At 29.2% G+C, this 24,267-nt stretch overlaps 1 protein-coding gene across 1 annotated transcript in view; it reads right to left on the bottom strand.

Annotated features, from left to right (window-relative positions):
- Positions 1 to 2,884: 2,884 nt before the first annotated feature.
- LOC129963790 (sushi, von Willebrand factor type A, EGF and pentraxin domain-containing protein 1-like) overlaps positions 2,885 to 24,267 on the bottom strand; it is a 106,691-nt gene continuing 85,308 nt past the window's right edge. Inside the window, exons 11-22 of the mRNA XM_056078344.1 lie at positions 22,897 to 23,070; positions 21,870 to 22,052; positions 18,062 to 18,274; positions 16,305 to 16,484; positions 14,476 to 14,676; positions 12,594 to 12,773; positions 12,248 to 12,424; positions 10,852 to 11,031; positions 9,139 to 9,177; positions 8,220 to 8,258; positions 8,030 to 8,102; positions 2,885 to 6,028 (exon numbers count right to left, since the gene is read on the bottom strand). Of these exons, the coding sequence (XP_055934319.1) occupies positions 5,734 to 6,028; positions 8,030 to 8,102; positions 8,220 to 8,258; positions 9,139 to 9,177; positions 10,852 to 11,031; positions 12,248 to 12,424; positions 12,594 to 12,773; positions 14,476 to 14,676; positions 16,305 to 16,484; positions 18,062 to 18,274; positions 21,870 to 22,052; positions 22,897 to 23,070 (1,934 nt within the window). The 3' untranslated portion in view covers positions 2,885 to 5,733. The remainder of the gene's footprint in view (positions 6,029 to 8,029; positions 8,103 to 8,219; positions 8,259 to 9,138; positions 9,178 to 10,851; positions 11,032 to 12,247; positions 12,425 to 12,593; positions 12,774 to 14,475; positions 14,677 to 16,304; positions 16,485 to 18,061; positions 18,275 to 21,869; positions 22,053 to 22,896; positions 23,071 to 24,267) is intronic.

Raw genomic sequence — 24,267 nt, 5'->3', positions numbered from 1 at the left:
AGTAATTAAAGTATTTATACTCAATCTTATAACGATAAATAAAGTTCCAAGAAAATATATTCATTTAAGAAGCTGTTGAGTATCATTGATCAAATGTTTTCTATTTCTTTAATTGCTTACCATTTCTTCTGTTTTTGAATCTTATTTCGTATCGAAATATTGCTAGAAAAATTTCTAAGTATAGTGTAATATATTTTGCTTGCAAATAACTTAATTCATTTATAATTTTTTTATATTTCTGAGTTTAGGAAATATTTTATTTCAAATAAATCCGTTGAAGTCATATATAACCGAAACTTTGCCGTTTATCAAAAAATATTTTACAGTAGGCATCAATTCTAAATATACATGGTTTCCCTTTGCCGTTTATCAAATAAATATTTTATTGTAGTCATCAATTCTAAATATACAAGGTTTCCACAAATTATTTATTGGTTAAAAATTAAATTGAAATATGATCTTGGAAAATATGAAAAATTATTCATATTGATATAATTTTTAAACCAAAAAATATCATTTTTCTCAGTTTCATAAATAGCAACAGGAAAACTTTTTTATTCGGTGAAAAACAGCGACATGCAGTGAAAATATGATGCACGTACATTCTTTTGTTCACGAGAAGCGAGAATTCCGAAAATAATACAAGGGCGTTTTAGATATGAATTAAAAAAAATTCTACCAACAGTATAATCAATAAAAAGTTGTTTAAAACTATACATAACAGGGCATATTTTTCATCAAGAAAGCGTATGCACGATTTCCTTGATGAAAAATTCTTGGATTATTGGATTGAAAAAGATGAACCATTTTCATGGCTCCATTATCTTCAAATATTCTACCACTCAATATTTTTCTCGAGATTTCCTATGAATCAAATTTATGTTACAAAAATTCGCTTAATAAAAGAATTGAGAAATTAAATTACCACAGAAAAACCTACCTTGACTGCGCATACTGGACAAAGTTTGGAATAAAATTGAGAATAGTCGATATTTTTAGAGCGCATAATTGTGTTCATGTTGAAATGTATTAATATAAAAGTCTTTGAATATTAAAAATATATATATGTGTTTTTCTCTATGCCTTAATCTATATTATTTATAACAGATCTTTAACATGTGAATAATTTATGATTCTTAATGATTTTAACAGAATTAACTACTTATCTCTCTTAGTAAGTATATAATTTTAATTCAATAATCCTCAAATCAATCTTAAAGCTAACTTATTTTGGTCAAATAGTTGAAAATTTTTATAGTTAGTTATTTTAGTTAATTAGTAGATTATTTTCTTTGAAGAAGCAAATATAGTAAATATAAAATAAATCAGTTACTACCAAAGATTATTAAAAAGAATTTTATGCTTTATAATGATTAACAGACTTTTTTTGTTCTCATTAATTAATACTCGATTACTTTAAGAAAGCGTGAAAACGATTAAATTTTTAAAATAAGAAATCTGTGTTAGAATATATGTTAGAATTGTTAGAATATATATGTGTGTGTGCTAAGTTCTTTAAATTAAAAATGACGTCATGACGTCTTACATAGCTATTAACAACGTATTTCTATAATAAAAGCTGAATTTATTGAAATAGGCGCCCTGACGGCGAAATTTGGAAGTTACAAAGATAACTTGTAGCAGTTGCATTACTCTTATCTTCTCTTTTGGATACTAGATGGCGATACCTGATTAGGCCATCCCATAGTGCATTGCGATTGTAATTAGAATGAGATGTGACGCTGAACTGTGAAGCCGCGCGCGTGAATGTCTTTTCTTTGTGTTTGTGCTTGTTTAGTGTGTGAATGTGATTATTAAAAGAAATGTTCCTAAAAACATTCATCCTGTTGCTTCCTGCATGGATCATAATAATCTACATACCACCACAAATAAAAAAAACCCCTCTTAATTAGAAAAATATATATTGCACCATCTTTAAAATGCAGGGAGAACTTTCTTACAATTATCTATATAATTGGTGAAGATATTTGGGATTAAAATTAGGAACTTCCCCAGACTTGAAGAAGGGTTCGTCAAAAAGTTAAAAAAAAAAATTACTGACCGGTATTCCTACCCTTCCAAGTGGCGGGTTTAAATATTTTAAATAATATTTTTTTCTTAATTTCTTAGTTGTTTAAATTTTATTTTACCATTTTTAACTGGAAAGAATTTTATGATAATACTGTAGAATACATTTTTCAACTTATGAAGAAACCTTTTTCAAGTCTTAAAAGGTTAATAATTTTTATCGCATTTCCATCAATTTTATAGATAACTTCATGAAGCATTTACCTATATTTTTATTATAGTATAGAGTACATTTTTCTAACTGACCGATTTTATTTATTTATTATTTTTCCTGGCTAATCTCCTTTAATTATTGAGTTTATTTCGCCAGTCAGCATAGTCACTTTACTATATCTTCTGTCTACTGTATTTTCTTTTCCTTTCTGTATATTCGATACGTAGCAAAATACAAACGCATGATTATTCCTTTTTTCATTTTGTTTATCGTTTTGTAGGTAGAGTTTATTAATAATTTTGTTAACATGACCAGATCCCATCAGTAGACTTGTCCACAGCCGTCCACTCCGCCACCACTTAACATAGCAGTATCGACAGGATTTGTTGTGGTAGATTGCTATGACTCACATGACTACCGATGGGAAATTTCAACTACAACTGATAGACTGTATGATCGCTTCTTAGAATTAAACAATTTTACAATTAAAGTATACATCACAAGTCAATTAAACTGTTTAATTATGAAAGGAACTGATTGTCCTAGTAAGATGTTTCGACCTAGAATAAATGTAATTTTGGAACGTTACAGTTATGCATATTTAATGAAAAAACACACACATTTAAGACAAAATCACTTTAATAAATCTTCTAAGGACAACTATTTTGGTTTGAGTGGTCCAGCCATTGTTTCACACATCAAAACATATCACAAAATAATTAACTATGATACATATAAATACAATGCGATGACGGTAAATTATTATAAAAAATTATCCACAAACAAACAAAAGAAAAGAACATAAAATTCACATATAAATTATTTTTTTTACATACAGTATGATTTAAACAAGAACTGTTTGCCATCCACGATGAAAGCTGTCTTGGATATTTATTAAATTTTAATTTATAATTATTTCAATTCACATTCATTATTTTAAGGGGAATAATGATTCTAGAAATCTGAAATAATATTATAAATATAATAATTTTCTAATCACAAAATAATATATATATATATTTGGGTGTCCCAAACGTTTCTTTCTCATCGCGCTATGAATGGCCTCACCTGGCTTTACTTGTGCAAACATGCAGGCCTATCTATTAGCCGTCAATGCAATCGGTTTCAGTCGTACCAGAGCTCTACTAACCCCAAGCCGTGACTAAACCCCAAAAAAGTTCTTTTATCCATACGGTGGGATTGGAAAGACATAATTTTCTACGAGTTCCTTCCTCAAGGTGAAACAATAAGTTCTACGAAATACTATCATCAACTGGATCAAATGAAAGCTGCCATAGCAAAAAACGGTCAGAATTAATGTACCAACGAGGCGTTATTTTTCATCATGAGAACGCGAGACCACATATTGCATTAGACGTAAGAGAGAAGCTCTTTCAGTTTGATTGGAATGTTTTACCGCATCCTACATACTCTCCCGATCTTGCTCCATCTGATTATTACTTTTTCTGTCCTTAAAAAATTATGTTCGCGATAAGCGCTTTAAATCCTTCAGCGAAATAAAAGAGCCCTTCGAGGATTATTTCTTGTCCAAAACACAACAAATTTGGAAAGGAGGCATAATGAGATTTCCTGAAATATGAAAGAAAGTAATAGAGCAAAAGGGTTCTAATATAATAAAATAAATAATATCTTAAACAGTAAATATTGTGTATTCATTTCATATTAGAAATAGGAAATAAACTTATGGGACACCCTAATATATACATTGAAATACGAAATTTTAAATACAACAAATTATTGAAAATAGTTTTTTTCTTCAGACGAATGGAATGGAAAAAAGGGAAAGAATGTGGTTTCAAATATGAATAATGAAGTTCAATCTTTCTGTTCCTTGAAAATTACTAAATGAAAACATAATATTATATTAAAACAAATTATTTTTAAGTGATTGTAGGATAGTATTTAGTTAAAAGAGGTTACTACATAATCTTCAGATTCGTTATCCGTTATTCCTTTATCCATGAAAGTTGCTTCAGCACTTTATATATTGATATTATATAATTATTTATGTATATGTTGATACATTTTCATTGTAAGCATAGTTACATACATCAATCTTAAAATTTCATAATTTTCATAAATATGAAAGATAAAAATGTGAAATTAATTTGCTCCGATTTTCTATCGCACGACTGCATATCAGATAACATCCAACTTACGTATATCACATAATCATGATGACATGAATTAACACCTTTACATGCAAGTATAACGGCAGGATTCAGTAACGTTTAGCAGAATGCATATTTCTCTATATTCATACAATTGGGTAGTGCAAATGTCACATCCGATAAGTATTTTACTTCACACTAGAATTCAACATATGATTTTTCTAATTCCTATGGTGTAACATCTCCAATATACTATAATAGTTGTAAGTAACTTTCAAATAGCACTGGTTTTTCCTAACAATTTTCTTAATAAACAGAATGCATAATCTTCTCATCAATTTTGACAAATTACAAGTTTTTAAAACATTTATTTCCATTTCAATAAATATAGAATATCTTTTGAATTTATTTTTATTTAAATAAAAGATGATAATTTCCTTATAAATATTTCATGGTCTTGCATATTATTTTGATATCTATTATCAAGGAACTTCAATGGAAATAATTAATACCTCGTGAAATAATAAAAGATAATTAATAAAAGAACATGCACAGGCCATGCATGTATATTCTATAAATATATAACATAAAGCATTTCAACGCTAGATTATAAATGGTAGGACGTATTCTATACAGTTTAGATGTTTAAAATAGATGGTTATTTGAAAAGGCTTTAGCATTTCAAGGAAAAACATTCACTAAATTTGCGTTTCATTGCAAAATGTAAATTGGAAAGGCATTCTTCTGAAATTGTTTCGAGTTTGGTATGAAAAAATTCTGTTGATAATATAATTCACTCCTGAAAGTTATGCAATAAACTGATAATAATGGAAACATAATTATCGTAATCGTTTGTCACCATATCAAGCAACAATTTATCAGATTTTTTTTATGCCTTGTAACTTAGATTGATTTAGGAAACATAGTAATCCATTGGATAAACGCATTCAAATTAAATTATAATTTTTTTCATGGTCCTTTAAGTATTCAGAGTTAATAAAAAAGCATAAAAAAATCCAGATGCTAAAAAGCATTTGTTACTCAGTAAGTTTTTCAGTGATGATCCTTGTATGCTTATCCTTATCAGTAATCAATATGGTAGACGAAAATATTTTCACTCCCAATACATAGTAAGAATAAAAAAAAAAAAAAATGTTTTTCGCATCTCTTTTAACACTTTATCAGAAATAAAATTCTTGGATTGTTTGAGTTCCATATGGACGTTAACTATGCACTGAAGGGTAACACAATATATTCTTGTAAAAAAATCCATAGTCTGTACACATAAAAAAGGAGAACAAATAGATGTGTTTTCAAGTTTCAATAAATTATAGAGATCTATTCACAGAAGTCTTCGTTTCACAAGCTTTCACTCTGTATGACTCCATTACGCAGTGCTCGAACAGCAGGAGGTGGATTATCGTCAGCATCGGATGGTGTATGGCCATTTACATTTGCATAAATTGGTTGAGGATTGCTGCTGAAGGTCACCAAACCATTGGGGTGATTTCGAACACCGAAGCCATTGTTATGATTGTCTGAAGCGGTGATGGCTGCGATGCTAGGATATGCTCTAAGTGTGGATGAGTCTTTATGGTCGATGCGTCCACCCATAGTTGAGGTAGTACTTGTCTTGATGGCCTTAGCCTTCCTTCTATAATCAAAAAGAAACGAAAGTGAAAAAAACAAAGATGCTTCATTTTTGCTATTATAAAATTCGTCAAATTTATGCATGAATGATATTTCTATTATTTCCCAACTTTCATGACCAGGTTCGTGGCCTTGAAACCAGCTTCTAACGAATTAAACATTATATTCCAAATAATTGTGATTTAGAATTCCTTCTATAATCAAGAAGAAACGAAAGTGAAAAAGAAATAGATGCTTCATTTTTGCTATTATAAAATTCGTCAAATTTATGCATGAATACTATTTTTATTATTTCTCAACTTTCATGACCAGGTTCGTGGCCTTGAAGCCAGGTTCTTAGGAATTAAACATTATATTCTAAATAATTGTGATTTAGAATTCCTTCTATAATCAAGAAGAAACGAAAGTGAAAAAGACATAGATGCTTCATTTTTGCTATTATAAAATTCGTCAAATTTATGCATGAATACTATTTTTATTATTTCCCAACTTTCATGACCAGGTTCGTGGCCTTGAAACCAGCTTCTAACGAATTAAACATTATATTCCAAATAATTGTGATTTAGAATTCCTTCTATAATCAAGAAGAAACGAAAGTGAAAAAGACATAGATGCTTCATTTTTGCTATTATAAAATTCGTCAAATTTATGCATGAATGATATTTCTATTATTTCCCAACTTTCATGACCAGGTTCGTGGCCTTGAAACCAGCTTCTAACGAATTAAACATTATATTCCAAATAATTGTGATTTAGAATTCCTTCTATAATCAAGAAGAAACGAAAGTGAAAAAGAAATAGATGCTTCATTTTTGCTATTATAAAATTCGTCAAATTTATGCATGAATACTATTTTTATTATTTCTCAACTTTCATGACCAGGTTCGTGGCCTTGAAGCCAGGTTCTTAGGAATTAAACATTATATTCTAAATAATTGTGATTTAGAATTCCTTCTATAATCAAGAAGAAACGAAAGTGAAAAAGACATAGATGCTTCATTTTTGCTATTATAAAATTCGTCAAATTTATGCATGAATACTATTTTTATTATTTCTCAACTTTCATGACCAGGTTCGTGGCCTTGAAGCCAGGTTCTTAGGAATTAAACATTATATACTAAATAATTGTGATTTAGAATTCCTTCTATAATCAAGAAGAAACGAAAGTGAAAAAGACATAGATGCTTCATTTTTGCTATTATAAAATTCGTCAAATTTATGCATGAATACTATTTTTATTATTTCCCAACTTTCATGACCAGGTTCGTGGCCTTGAAACCAGCTTCTAACGAATTAAACATTATATTCCAAATAATTGTGATTTAGAATTCCTTCTATAATCAAGAAGAAACGAAAGTGAAAAAGACATAGATGCTTCATTTTTGCTATTATAAAATTCGTCAAATTTATGCATGAATGATATTTCTATTATTTCCCAACTTTCATGACCAGGTTCGTGGCCTTGAAACCAGCTTCTAACGAATTAAACATTATATTCCAAATAATTGTGATTTAGAATTCCTTCTATAATCAAGAAGAAACGAAAGTGAAAAAGACATAGATGCTTCATTTTTGCTATTATAAAATTCGTCAAATTTATGCATGAATACTATTTTTATTATTTCTCAACTTTCATGACCAGGTTCGTGGCCTTGAAGCCAGGTTCTTAGGAATTAAACATTATATTCTAAATAATTGTGATTTAGAATTCCTTCTATAATCAAGAAGAAACGAAAGTGAAAAAGACATAGATGCTTCATTTTTGCTATTATAAAATTCGTCAAATTTATGCATGAATTATATTTCTATTATTTCTCAACTTTCATGACCAGGTTCGTGGCCTTGAAGCCAGGTTCTAAGGAATTAAACATTATATGCTAAACAATTGTGATTTAGCTGATTGACATCTCTGAACACACCAAACTAAATAAATAAAATCATTCTAGTAACCTCTACCTGCAGCGAAATACTTCAATTTATAGACAATAAATGGCGTTTAACTTACGTTTTAACACATATAGCTGCAGCAATGATAATAACTATGAGGAGTGCTCCAGCCCCTACCGCAATAGCAATACCTGTACATAATAATTAAAATAAAAGAAATTATTATAAAGAAATATAGTTGATAAAATGTAAACCAAGTTATAACATTTTTATTTAAAAATAAGCATTTTCAAGAAAAGTTTGATTACCAATAGTTTTGGATGCGTCTACATCTTGACCTTCGGCATCTAAAATATTAGAATAAAAAATAAATTAATAAATTTGTTTGGATGAAAATTGACCAATTAAAGTATCTTCTCACTCTTAAAATGTATTTAATGACATTTGTACACTAAAAATTATTCACTTTTATTATACATTTCATCTAAATTTGACATATTTTGTACAATGTCAATAATATTGATACTAATTTTTTTTTATTATCTTCTTTTTAAGGAGAATTATGAGCATTCGATCTTATATTTTTAGAAAATATCACATTTTCTGGAAATTACAGTTTTATACGTTAAGCTTGTAGTGAGAATAAATTTTATTTTTTAATTTGAGTTTTTCTTAAGTGATGGCAACACTTTGCAACTTTTCTCATGTACGCTTAACGCATTCGAGTAGGCTAAATTTTATTTTATGAAATTTATTGTTAGAAAACATATTTAAAATATTTGTTAAGAATGGATTTAAAAGAGAAAAAAATATATATGGAAAAATATTAGACAAGATTAAAATTATGATTTTTCAGTTTTAAGATATTTTAAAAGTGATTTCTATGCTATAATATATTTTGGAAGTTATCGCGAAAAAAAATTCCCTTAATTTTGCCAAAGATTTTTCTTAATTTTTAATTTTTTAAAATTCTAATTAAAATTTTTGAATATTCTTCTCTTAGAAATGCACATTTTGAACCGCCAAAGTATATATATGCAAGTTTCAAAAACTGTAGGTCAAATGGTCTGGCTTGCAGATCACCAATACATAAATACACGCATCGTTCTTTATTATTAGTGTAGATTAAGCAAACTCAGTGTAACAAGTAACACAACACGCATTCATTTTTATTCAATGGTGTTGATAGAAATAGAAATGAAAGAAAAAATAATTTAAAAAACTTACGTCTGCCGTCAGCTGAATTTTCTATTTCTAGCACAATATCTAAAAAAAAAAAAATCATTTTAGAAACCGAGATCTGATTTTCTAACATTAAGATAAGAAATAAGATTTTTGAAAGAACTGGTTAAAGACAGTGACGGTGAACCATCATATTTATTTTTATTCACAATATCAATTTATTGTACGTTATTGAATAAATTATGTTTTTATACATTTACGTTTAAAATTACATTTTAAGATTATAAACAAATGAATTTTTGAAGAGAGAAAAAAAAATTGTTTTAAAAAGTTTTAACTAAATGTATTTTATCTTACTTTTCAATAAGTTTTTTTTTATGTGTGGAAGAATGTTGACAGAAACAAAATATATAATTAAATAATCGACATTTAGGCAAATCTTTTTTCTTATAAATATAAGTAATTTTCAATGATGTCTAAACTAAATTTTAGATACATTTTACAGATAAAGACTGTAAACAATAAACAAAAATTGCCTTTTTTACTATTTAAGACATTTTTATATCATATCCGAGGTAACTATTAGCTGCCTGTGAGAATACGTACTGTATTCCTCCATTGGCCATAAGTCTGTTCCAAATAATCTCTTTACTTTATTTCATCATGGTGTCATGGTACAATAAAATGAGAGAGTAATATTGCCGCATTGAAGAAAGACAGTCGAATATCCATGGTCGAATGGTCATGGCACTGGTCTCATGATCAAGAGACCTGGGTTTGAATCCCGTTAGAGACAATACGATTAATAGTATATGCAAATATGTAAATACTTAATTCCTCGATTTTATGTTTTCCTTTATTTCATGTTCCAGAAGATACTGGACATTTCTTTAGTTTACCAGACAAGTGTTCTGGACTTTTTTTACTGTCTCCAGAAGAGTATTCTGGAACTTTCTCTGCTTGTATAAAGCAGAAGATTTGTCAGTTAATGTATTCTCAGTTCAGAGTTCAGTTAATAAATTGGTTTAGTTCTATCTCTTGTGTGTGTCATTGAGTTCTATACAATAGTTCTACGTGTCAATATAAACTGGCTTATTAGTTCTGAGTTGGATAGTGTGATATAAGAATTATATTATTTTATACGAGTTTTTTTTAAAAGAGGCGGACGTGATCTGAAAGCAAGATTTGGCTGCGTTTCGCTTCTTTATGAATGCGATTGAAGATATAATAACAATGAGAAGTAATGATAAAATGCGATGAGTTCAGCGCAATTGTATTTACAATAATCCTACTTTTTCTCCGCAATCCTTTTTCTATTCCATACTTTTTTTTATCTCAGTAAATGCATTCATCCGCCTGAAATCGAAAGTCGGTTGTCAACATATCAAAGCCACTCTGTATCCTCAAACGGGAGATAAATAGACTGAATAGATGAATATCAAGATGGAAGAGAATCTTAATGTTTTTTGGGTATAACATTTGTTCGAAAAAAATATGAAGTTCAAAAAAAAAAATGTGTTGATGCAGAATCTGTACCGCTATTAAAAAAACCGTTACTTCATTAACAAATATATAATTTTCATTCTTCTTTGGCTAAATAAAAAAAAAGTAGTTAAAGTAACATATAAGAAATGTAGTAAATTCTGTCCTAACGGATATCCGAATTTGAATACTGCATATATCATCAGCATATTGTCGTAGAAAGAACATTCCTCTTTTTTTTACACGCATATATCATATTCAATTAGGAATTCTTACCAACGCATTTCGGTTCGAGGCCACTCCATTCTCCCGTTGCAAGACAAGTACGAATAGGTTCACCAACCATTTGAAAATCCGGCAAACATCGGTACTGCACCATACTTAAATAAGTGGTTGTTCCATTGGATAAGAATCCTTGACCATTTGCGATCGCCGATGGTGATTCGCAGTCCACCACTAAAAAATAAATTCAGAATGCAATGAAGAATAATGTACATAATATAAATGAGAAATTGCGTTTATTCTTTCAGGCATCAGATTATAGATTGAGCTGATCGCTCACTAATTAGGAAAAAATAACTCTTTGTGAATTGAACCAAAAAAATATCTGGCGTTCAATTTATATGTAAATTCCTAAAGTAATAACAAAGGCAGATCATAAACAGATTTTATTATTGAGTCTAAAATAAATAGTTTTCATCCTAAAATCATACCTGTTTATATAAATAATTGTACATCCGCAGTACTTTCAAAAAGCCAAAATCTTTTAAACCTTAATCTTTAATCTTTTTAAATCTTAAGTCTAGCTGTCTTATTTCTTACTAGCTTCCAAATTCATCTTAAATCAAGCGCTAAGCAAGTTTTTTTTTATAAATATGCATTATGCACATGGAATTGGAAAGTTGACACAGACTAAATAAACAAAGCACCAATTTATATGTACCGAAAAAAAAATCTTCAATTTTTAGAAAAATAATGGTTTATTATTAATAAGTCAGATATAAAATAATTGAAATTTATATTTATTTCGGGCTCTTAGTTTTTTTTCTGCCCATTCACCTGTTTCAAGCAAATTTTACATGTGTTAACTGTTTCTTAATTGGCTTTAGTTAATGGCAATAAGTTGCATCTTGTGGAAAATTTATTTCCACGTTTTAAGTGTAAATTTCTGCTTGTACCAATAAATACATAAAAAGTGAAAAATTTTATTTGCATGGTTTCGAATCTTCTGAAACTTTGTTGGTGAGTAAATATTTAAAAAAATTGTGTATCCTATTTTTCAATGAAATTCGCCTCCAAACTAGAATCCACTTGAATCTCGATTATAACGTATCTGAAATAATTTGCGACCAGAAGTAAATTAAATCAATTGAAACTACAGTTACGCATTTATATTATAGAGTTATATAGACGTAGATTCTCTTAGCGTTACATTCATTAGTGCTTTTTCGTTCAGATTTTTGTTTCATGCATAATCCCTTAAGAACCTAAAAACTCTATTTGTTGTACATCCCAAAGTTATACCAGCTGCGAATTTAAATTTCTAAACCGCGCAGAAGAATTAAAATGTTACTGTATCTCACCAAAATTATCACTGACTACATTCTTCAATTTATTTTTTTGATTTAATTCTAAATCCATAAATTCACCGAGAAAAGGTTAATGTACTCACATTTACAGAAGGGCGTCTGTCCCGTCCATTGTCCGTCACTTCCGCACATTCGACTTTTGTTGCCAATGAGTTCGTAACCTTCCGAGCAACTATAATTTACCCAATGTTCCACTATATAACTGTCTCCTTCTACAATGGTTTGGTCGTCTTTGGTATCTGGCTTACCACAAGCCACGACTAAAAAATTCAAAGAACCGAAATTAAATTCATTGTATTATTTACTTTAGATTATATAGAAGATTTGTTGGAACTTATGAGATGATTACTGCACTAATATCAAGCGACGAAGAAAGGTTGCTTTGATTTAAAAGAATTAACAAGAGATGCTACTGAAATATCAAATTACCTTCACAAATTGGTTCATTGCTGCTCCATGTGCCATTTTCCAGACATAGACGTCTTCTGGGGCCATGAATTTCGAAATTTACGTCACATACATATTCTACTTGACTGCCGTAGTAGGTGGTATTTGAAGGCAATAGCCAGTGGCCATGAGGCACTGGTCTCGGTAACCCACAATCGATATCTGGAAAAGTATGGATAAATCCATTTTTTTACAAAGAAAAGTGCCTGAAGATTCTATATTATATATATTTTTTTATCCACGAAATTATTTTTAAAAATTCTCTCATTTAATTGTATTCCAGAGGGCTCCTTCTACATTCTAGAGGTTACAAATTTTTCAAATTTAAGTTCCTCAGATTTTTTTTTTTTTCACATGGGTTTTATGTGAAAGATTTATTTATTAGGTACCTTACACCAATTTGCAGAATTTAAAGTACCATTTCATAGTTGCTATTCAGTTTATAGCTCTTCAGATATTTACAAATGTTTGGCATGAATTTGATAATTGCTTGGCCAGATGGAACCCCAAGAAATTTCTTACTCATATTTGTTTACTTTAGTATTCTATTGTAAATTTTCAAAGAAAACTTGTTTCTATATCTCATAATCTTTGTCTAACATAATTTTGTCTAATATGTTCAAGACTACACGAATATCTTTAATGTTTTAGAAAATATATATCAAATGTATAAAGTCAATTCAGGCAACTTGAATCCTCATTGTATTCTTAATAATCTATTAATCCCGAGCATTTTTGAGCTTAAATATTGATAGACCACACAAGAAACGAAATAGCCGGTGTCCTGGGATAGGGGTAGCGGGTTTTCCCCGTGGTCTGGACGTCCTGGGTTCGAGTCCTGGTTTGGGCATGATTGTTCTTCCGTTGTTCTATGTGTGAATGTGCCCTCCTGTAAAAAGGGGTTGTGCAAGCGAATGAGTGTTGCGTGAGTAGCAAAGTCGTACTCTTGGCCCGAGTTTGCGCTATTAAAAAAACAAGAAACGCTCCCCCACCGGCTTAAATCGCTGTCTTCGTAACAGCTGGCTTGTCCATGGCATGTGCCATAAGAAACAACCGAAACAAAGTAATACCACAAATCAAATAAGTTTGCCTATTGGACAATAATATAGATAGAAGTCAATATAAATTAAAGGCAGAACTATGAAAAGAAAATGAAAGAAAGAAAAACGTTATATTTAAAATTGCATCGTTGTAAATCATGAACAGTTATATATAATTCCTCAGATTGAAAATTTTGTATTCAAGAGCTGTCATTTTTATTTAATAGATGTAACTTTTCAAGGTTTTTTTTTTAAATATATTTAGCAGCAATAAGACAAACTTTTTCAAAAAGCTGACATTTTTCAGACAGTATGCGAAAAAAATACCGACTGAATCTGCCAGAATTTTAATTAACAGACACCATTTTTTATTATTTATTTATATATTTTTAAGTATTTAGCAGTACTAAGACTTAAACTTTTTTCAAAAAGCTGAAAATTTTCAGATAGTATGAAAAAAAAAAAAAAAAAAGAACCAAAGATAGCCATTGCACGAATTTTGCTAAGCCAAATTTTTTCAATGTCATTAACAAAACATGCGCATTATCGCAGTTTATAATTATTAAAGCAATTAAAAACGCTCTTTGTGCTTTTAAAATAGAAATAATAAACAGAATTATGCCGTGTTTATATTACATACACTATTACTGTATTGCAAAATTAAGTATTTAAATGATAACATTACTATCAATATATGTATTTATCTGGACTTTTATTTCTTAAAATGCAATAAGTTAAACATTTTTTTAAAATAGTAGTTTTTATATGTATTAATTTATATATGATTACATTAAAGATAGCGCTGAAATTCAAGTTTTGCTTACACATGCATAAAGGTGGTTCGTTGGACCAGACTCCAGTGGGCAAGCATGTCCTAAGGGGTTCTCCTTTGACAGGTAGATGACCAGGAATGCACCGATATTGTACAGTAGATCCCACGCGGAACGAATCGGCCGATGCTCTATCATTGCCTCCATACACGACTGTGGCATTCTTCGGAACTTCGGGTGAAACACATCTGATTTCTGAGGAAGTAAAATATGTATTTTTGAAAATGTATACCAAAGAAACAAAGAGGAGGAAGAAATTATAGAGTTGGATTTTTCTTAAACATAGCAAAAGTTTTATAAGGTTTAATCATACATTTGATGCATAATTTTACACAACGGGCTTAAAAACCATTTTAATATGTGCGATTGTTTATTTATTATTAAAATAAACAACGAAACAATGATATATCTATCATATCTTTAGTTTATGATTTAACTTAAAACATAATGGAGAGAATAAATATATAACTAAAGACAGCTGTAACCGAACAGAAAGTCAGAAGCGCTCTCGAATTTGGTCTGAATCAGCTTACACCAATTAAGACAGCTATAAAAATGGCACCCAAATGGAATTCAGAATTTTATAGCTTTTTATAAAATAATTAATATAATATTTACATACAGTTCCATTATCCTAAACTATTTTACAAATCAATTATTTTTGTACTTTTCCAGCATTTCATCATATTTATACTCATTTGTCCACCGCCTATAGTTAAAATATAATGCTAAAGCAAAATTTTAGTTCATGAGTGAAATCTTATTCTCTTGCAGAGAATTCGACTTTCAATCTATTGGTTACACAACTAGGAAAACCTGCAATCGAAATTGAATGAATTATTATCTGTTTATAATTTCTCCAGCCTTTAAATAGGCAAAGTATTAACCATTTTGTACCACAATACAATAACTATAATTTACATTTCGAATTTAAAGTTTGAAAAAAACTCCTTCATCTATAAATCAAAAAGTCGCCATTTGCTAAATTTGATTGTCTTAAATCCAAAGATCTGTCTTGTCGATAAAATTTCACAATATATATTTCTTTATAGATCGTACCCAGCTTATAAATATTATCAAGTTAAAAAAGATATGTAGAAACCCTTATAGCAAAATTTTAGATTTGATATTTTCTAGTTCAATGTCATCTGTCTAGCATTTATAGTTTCTTCTGTTGTGAAGACAGGATGAAACTGCGAATCGGTTTCAAAAGCTTAAGTCTGTCATTCATTAATTAACTATCATTCTTAAAGCGAAATATCAAATTAAAAGCATCTTCCTGTTTTGTGCTTCATTGTTTAAGACTTCCATTGAGACACAAGATGGGACAAATCATTAAATTCCTATATCAGTAATAATGAACGGATCTTTCGAAAATGAAAGCTATCTTTCACGACAAGCAAAAATTTGTTTATGTTTACACTTAAATTATCATTTCTTAAAAGAACACATGCATTTCTTCTTAAAATATATCCTATAATAAAATTCTTAAATCATATAATACAGATTCTTGAAACAGTACCAAAATTAAATGTATATATAAGCTATCAACTATATTAAATGTAGCTAATTTTATAAAATGTAATGCAAAAACAATTTTTATTTAAATAATATACCTCGACGTAAAATCTAAAAAGGCCTCTCATTCATCTTTTATTATTCAAAAAGTGATCACTCCCCAAATTTACAACATTGAGCATTTGAGCTAATTTTGCATCATACATTTTTTACTTAATGTATGATAGCCTATATATACTACCATATTTATAAGTGAACATTAATATTATAAAAACAAGAGAAACATTTTTAAATTTAAATCTCACCTTCGCATTTGGGTGCTCCATCACTCCATTTTCCGTTCTCCGTGCATGTTCTGATTCGGCTTCCGATCATGCGGAATCCCGGATTGCAAGAATAGCTGGCCAAACTGCCCAAATGGGTGGTTCCATTCACGTATTGCACTTCTCCACGAAGCAAGGGTTGGACTCGGCCGCAGTCAACATCTGTGGAGAAAATATCATCAAAATATTGTCAGAAATTCCGCCTCACAGTTTTATTTATATGTACAAAATCTTTTATTTTTTTGCTCTTTAAGTTTTCATTTTAAACAATATAGTTTCTATAAAATTATCTAGATGCTTTGCAAGAATTTTAAAATTTTAAAAAAAAATCGCTCAAATCATTTTGTTTTCTGGTATGGACTGATGTTGAAAGGAAACTATTTGTTTATTTTATTTGATGGAAAGAAAGCATTTTTCAAAGGAAACATCCCACTTTTCATGCATATTTTTTCTCTCTCTCTCCCCCCCCCCTGTCATTTCCAAGTAGGGAAATATTTGAAATGTTCGGAAAGATATTCTACTTATCTCAAAATTAAAAACTCAATGGAGCAGGTTTATGTACTGAATACATGAAAACTATTTTCAGTTATGGAGAGTGCATTTTTATTTAAAAATAAATGAAAGAATCATATCAAAAAACAAACTGAAGTTAGAGGGAAATATATTAATTTTTTTTAATTTTATTTCTCAGTTTAGTTATTAGTAATTTTGGAAAATAATACATAGATTTCCAGATTGGTTCTGAAGAAATAGATATGTAACATTAACTAAATAATGAAAAACTTTTTTTTTATTTCGCATTAATGCTAACATCATTCAATTAATCTAAACATGTTTAGAAATAACACTGCCTCTAATTTGAAATAATTTTCAAAATGTCACTTCATAAATAATTTTAGAAATAATATCATCCCACAAATGAAAATAATTTTCGAGATGACATTTTATAAATGTCATAACTTTCGAAATAATATTATTCTACAAATGAAAATAATTTTTGTAATAACATCAGTCCAGAAATGAAATACTTTTAGAAAAATGATCCATATCATGGCTCGCAGTGTAAAAAATCTTATATTAAAATTAAACCTGGCTGGAATCCACTAGCAGAAGCTCTTTCATATCGTCAACTGATATCAAACTGTTAAGCCAAAAAGCAAGGTGGGAAGGAGCAAGCAAGGTCCAAGGAAAAGCAAGGCCCCATCATATCAGAAAAGGTATCCATTTCTGATATAATGGGACAAGCTAGATTTTAATCATATTTAATTTCTGGTAATCGATTTTTGCATTATAATCAACAATATATCACTATCATTCATAGAAAATTTATTGTTAACATTATTTATGCAAATGAATATGAAGCAAATAAAAAAATATGTTTTCGGACAAAAATTGATAAATTTGGATTAACCGTTGAAAATGTATATCTGACTACTTTACGTCAGCTTATATTACAAAAACAAAGCTGATGATACGAGGAAAGTTCTGCATTGTATCGTTATATTCAATTAAAATCATGTTCCAATATATTTAAAAAGTATTTTTGTTTCAAACAAGACGCCATTAACCAAGATTCTATGATTAAAAGTTCTTATTGGTTTTCAAATTATGGTATGTAAAACTTGCTGAGCAACGATGAAAAGACTGTTTATAGATCTTTAGGTTCTAAAATCTTATAACTATTCTAAACTTTTGGAATTGCCCTGACCATGGAATAGATACACAAACGGAATTCTTACAAATGCATGTTGGCAGACTTCCAGACCACTTTCCATCGGGATTGCACTTGAGTGTTGTGCCTCCATTTTTGTAAGTGGCCACATCATTAGTCGAGACAGCTGAAATTTTGTGGCCAGGTTTGCACCGGAAGTGTATTTCTGAGTGGATGGTGAAGGTGGCGTTTTCGGGCATTTCTGCACCATCAGGAACTTCCGGTTCACCGCACTCGATTACTGAAAGGATATTTTTTTTTTTGTATAATCTTTTTTGTGAAAACATCATTTTAGCGTAATTATAACATGCATAAAATGTATTAATATTATACTTTTAAATAATGGATATTTAAAAATTTATTTGAAAAAACTGAAATTGTGCATTTCTTGAAACGGATCGAATTCTTTTGACAAATTTATAGAATTTAACGACGAATACTAATTTCTATGAATTAGGTAAACTAAATCATTGAATAAAAATATTTTTCCCCAGTCGGTACTTATTAGAAAAGACAAAAAGCAATTTGATAGTAGCTGGTTAGCTCCTCAAAAACACATTTGTAAGATACCAAATAATAATAAAAAAAGAAGTATATTCAGTGCAATGGCATAAATTCCGCATTCTTGTTCTCATAAGAGCTCATGTTTAGAAATGTCATTCAAATGAGTTAAATTATGAATTAAAATACCAAAATAAAATAAAAAAAGTTTCAGATTAAGTTAACAGTATAGTTTTCTATGTGGCTGTGTACTGAAGTTCAGATATAGAATATTCTAGATTATCTGAGCTTCTGCCAACAGAGGGTTTCATTAACTAAGCCATAACCAGAAAACGAATTATATTTAACATTTTTCATAAAATCAACGGACATTTCAGAAAAAGTATCAAAGTTGGTCTTGCAGCAATTTTCGCAATATGTTGTTGTTACTTATGGCACTTACCACGGACAAGGCCACTGTACGAAGACAGCTGATTTAAGCCTATGGGGGAGCCCCTCTTGTTTTAATCGTAGAGCCAACTTGGGCCAAGAGTACGATTTGACTACACACACGTCACAACCCTTTTTACGGGGCGAACCTCATTCTCGCATTTCATTCATTCATCTACAGATCGTAGTTTAGACCTGGATCAAAGAACGATCATTCCTGATCCAGTACCCCCCAGTGGTATTACTCTCGACATGGTGGTCTTTGTGAAGACGACAGGTTTATACGCGCATTGGCCACCAGGCACATGGGGAATGTTCGGTCGGCAAGATTAGAACTCGCAACCGAACGGACGCGAATCCAACGCTCTACCAACCAGGCTATCCCGACCTATTTTAGCAATATGAAAGTATCTAACTGTCACTTTTCAGCAGTTATTGGTAGTATAACTGACAGAAAGACAGTTCCATTTATAAACACTTCAATAATGATAAATAATAATAGTTTCTATGAAAAAATGGCACAGTAAATGTGCCAAAAAGATTCATTTTATCGAGAAAGAATGAATATATCCTTAAAGAAACATTGAAAGAATTGCAAAAGAAGCAATAAAAATCACTAATATTTGTGAATTCTCTTACAAATGATGGAATTTTGAGATTTTAAAAAATCTTAATGCGTATTTGTGTCGTGGAATAATTTTTATAGCATCAAAATGTAATTTTGAAAATTTTTAACAAAAATATTTATGATATAAAATTTATTCTCTGTTAATTGAACTTCGATTATCCGAGGTGATTGCAGACTAAATCAGTTCGGATAATCGAGGTTCTACGGTCCATTTAAACGTACATATTTCATGCACAAAAACAATTCATTGATGCAGTCGATAACTATTATATTAAATTTGGTTATACTTCCTTAGCTTCAATGGTAAATGGTAATTGGTGCATAAAAAATATTAGAGGATTTCATGTATCTATATAAGTGCTTCTTAGGAGAGCGTAATACCAAGATAATAGCTTCACTTAAAACCGAGAGAGACAGTGAGAAAATTTTAAAATGAATCGCGAATTAAATATTTCTAAATATCTAGCTTTCAAACAAGATATTTTTTCACGAATTATCAGATGGCTGAGGTTTGATCTATATAATACGCGACCCGGGATTCTTAAAAGATAATTCTCTCATATTATCTGTCATTCATCCATTCAAAAGCTGAATTCAAAATAAACAATTCATCATTTTGTGGAAAGGTTTTGATTGTCGCTTTTTAACAAGTGTCTTAGATCAGAAATAAAAAATATAAAGGAATAGTGACATATTCGCGTTTGGAAAAATGATAATTTTAGCAAATGAAAGAAATAGATAAATACAAATATTCATCCTAAGAATGAGAAATAAAATAACAATCAATTAAAAAGCATAATATTTGCTTTTATCCTTTCATATAATATCCATTAAAATTTCGACAATGAATGCATCGTTTCTAGTACATGATTATACGAAGAAATTCAATACGAATTGGAAATCATTTCATAATGCATATGCACCGATATTTCAATGTTTCTTTCTAATTGAACGCCCCTACTACTATGTAATAATGCTTACATTGAAATTTATAGAAATGAATAGCAAAAAATTGTTTCTAAACAAGGACACCATTGTAGTTTAACTAGCTCCAATATTATCAAAATGATCATATATGAAATAATATGTGGATTTCGATAATGACCTTGTGAGAATATTCATAGTTACTGTCGCACGAAAGTTACAATTCGTTTAAAAAAAGAGAAAGCAGTTTTGCCTTTCAGGCATGCGTCATTGTTAAAGATAAAAAAGATGAGAATAGGTTTTCATAAAAATAGTTTTTTTATATACATTGTGACGTGACTGTGATTTCTAAAGGTTTTTCTTTCAGCTAAAGCTCAGTGATCTTGCAGGTATTGAGTTTGAAAAACGTCAGGTTAATACAAAATGCATATTACAATAAAAAAATAACAAATTTGTAAAATATGAAGTGCACAAAAAGGTGCCAGCAGGCTGTGTTCATATAATAGGTATAGGAATTACATGATATAATAGAATAATTTGTTAAAGATGATAACTAGCTTTTATTTATAATTTTTAAAAATAAATAACTGATATATATTCTCGGGAAACCAAGAAAAAAAAATTTCCCTGTGGAGGTTTTTTTTTTTCTTCCAGATTTCCGTTTTGAAATTATCTAAAGGATGTGATAAAAGAAAATTGTGATCTGCATGGTTAGATAATAGTATGGTAATATTTATGTTAGTTTTTATTTGATATTTTTAGATCCGAATATGAAATAATAATTTCAAATTTTCTGCCCACATTAAAAGTAAAATCGTTTTAGTTTTAGTTTAGTATCTTAATTCTGAACGTTATTTCAAGAAGTGTTGAAGAATTAGTATGTTTAATACGGGACAAAAATTTATAGTATTAAAAAATATTCATTATATTATACTACAAAATAAAAAAATAAAATTATATATCTTAATTAAAACTCTAATAGAATGGTGTGAATTTAAAAAAAAATAATAAGCCTTACATTTTGAAGAATTTTATTCATGTAAATTTTAATATAATATCTTTCAGAAGATAATCTAGCTAAGCGCAGTTAAAAAAAATTCTATTTATAAGATTTAAAGTTTATTACGAAATCATTTACAACTGTGCAGATATCACAAATTAACTAACGAAATTTTAAAACATCAAAATTATTACAAAGATAAACAAACTGATAATTATTTAGCAAAAAACTAATAAAAATGAGTTAGATAATAAGTAAACACTTAAAGTGTAAATTCAAAGTTAAAAACTCGTACTTTCCATAAATTTTTAGGCCATAATAAGACCATAAAACACATTCCATAAGAAGACTTACGTTTGCAGGTAGGTTCTCTACCACTCCATTTTCCCGTTTCTAAACAAGATCTCTGATCGTGTCCTATGATGGTGTAGTTGTCATTACATTTATACGTCACGCGACTTTGATATGTTGTCAAGTTGTCGTCAATGAGTATATAAGAACCGTTTTCTAGAGTCAGAGGACGTCCGCATTCCACAACTAGAAAAAAAAAATACAGAATCAATATTTAAAAAAAATTTTAAATGTCAGCAAAGAAATATCTTATCCATCTGATTGAAAAATATGCTACATTTCGATGCTCTTAACAACATAATTAGCACTTGTTTACATGTTATGCTTTATTAAAATTGATTTGTTTGCAATGCTTTATTTAAACTGGTCTATAACAGCAGATTAAAAACAGTTTATCATTCAGCGATATATTTCGGAAATAAATGTTATCTATTTTAACTTAAATAAATTTTTATAAATTCTTCTTAAAACTGGTGAAGTGAACTAGTTACTTCTTTATTTCAATGCGACATTTTAAACTTAAAAAAGTATAAAATAGAATTAATTTTTAATATGAAAAGACTTTGTAGTAGGAGGAAGATCATATAGATATATTATTTTTCAATATCCAAATCATTAAACCAAAGTTAAAAACTTTCCCTTGCATAACTTAATTCATTTCATATTATTTTCTTAATTTTTAAAAAGCTCATTAAGTGCAATACTATAAATAATTTTGAGGATTTCTTGCTCCTTTTTTTTACTTAATTTTTAACATAATCTTAGAAGTTCGTTTTCCATTTTATTAGGTGCTCAAGATAAAAACAAAAATAATAATAACATAAATTATTAATATATTGAAGCGTCAAGCAATGCAGAGAATAAGATCTAACTTCCTTCTTCAATCCTAGATGGCAGCACCAAGCCTTCATATCCTCAAGCATGAATGGAATAATCCATTGTATATATGAGGATGTCGTGTGTGTACTTCAAATATAGACATGATCGACTTCAATGGGTTTTTTGAAACAAATTTTCAAAAGGTTCTTACATTTGCAAATGGGATCTCTTCCTGTCCATTTTCCTCCCAGTTGACACTTCCGGACTTCGTCCCCAACTAATTTGTGCCCCCTGTCGCAAGTGTAGGTGACCTCATCTCCTGCTTTTACTCCGGTCATCTCCATGGAGCCATTTGTCGGCACTTGTAAGCTCTGGCACCAGTGATCTAGAAGAAAGAAAATTAATCGGAAAATTAACATAATGTAGATATGAATGTCAAATAAAAGTATATAAATTATTAAAGATTGTTGCTTCGAACTAAGCTAATAAGCCAAAGTTGATTAAATATCATTAAAAAAATTTGTAATATAAACGGCTGTAAGTTTGTATATTGAAAAATAAATAATCTATTTTTTACTTTTTTATAAAATTGCCAAAATTTCATAATTATTTGGATGTAAAAGATTATTTGCAATTTATTTCATTCATTTGAGATATTAAATCCTTTAAATATATAAATTTCTCTTAAATTACGGCTTGCATAATGCATGAAGCAACAGGATAACATTAAAACATTAATATAATATGTAATCAAGCGTGTTCATATCTCCCAATATTTTTTTACAACCAGCATCTAATAAAGAAAAATTATATGAATTATCAACGCTGTTGAATGTTGAAAATTACTTTACAAATTAATTTGAAAACGAGTAATATCAAACCGCATGCACACTAATTAAAAGTCTATTAATAAGAAAATAGCTTTAATTAAAATGTTGTTATTAAAATTCTTTTTCTTAATGAAAATGCAGTTTATCATCATCGAAATGTAAAATATGTATTTTAACAGATTGAAATATTTCATACGCTATACAAATGACATTATATATCTTAGGAGTGATTTTTAATAAATGTTTCTTTTTACTGTTCACTTTTATTTTTTAAATTTATATGCTTAAATTTGCCAAATACTGATGTCCTTGCCACACCACAAACGTATCTAAACTAGTCATCTAGTATGTAACAATACGTTTCTCAATCTTTGTTCTGATGCTAAGTATTTTTTCCATTCATAACCTGTAATTCAACATAAGTTATAACATAAAAAGTAATTTTTAACCCCTAACTTCCATTGCTGTTTAATTCATGAACGAAATATCTAAAGCATCAATCAGTCAAATTCACTCCTACCCTTTTTCATTTTTATAGATCTAATCTTTTGAAAGATCTAAGGGAACCAATAAATTTGAAATGGTTGAAGAGTATTTTTTTTTTACTTATATACTTATATCTCACGCAAAAAACAATCCAATCCACCATCGGCAAGAATCTTTTCAGTTTAATTCAGTTAACCGAGTGTGGGCTGGTGGTAAGACCCGGCTTTGAACTCTGAAGCTTCAGGTTCGAGACCCGATTCTATACA

This window comes from Argiope bruennichi, chromosome 3, assembly GCF_947563725.1.
Source record: "Argiope bruennichi chromosome 3, qqArgBrue1.1, whole genome shotgun sequence".
Classification (NCBI taxonomy): Eukaryota; Metazoa; Arthropoda; class Arachnida; order Araneae; family Araneidae; genus Argiope; species Argiope bruennichi.
This window is presented reverse-complemented; position numbering and strand designations above follow the sequence as displayed.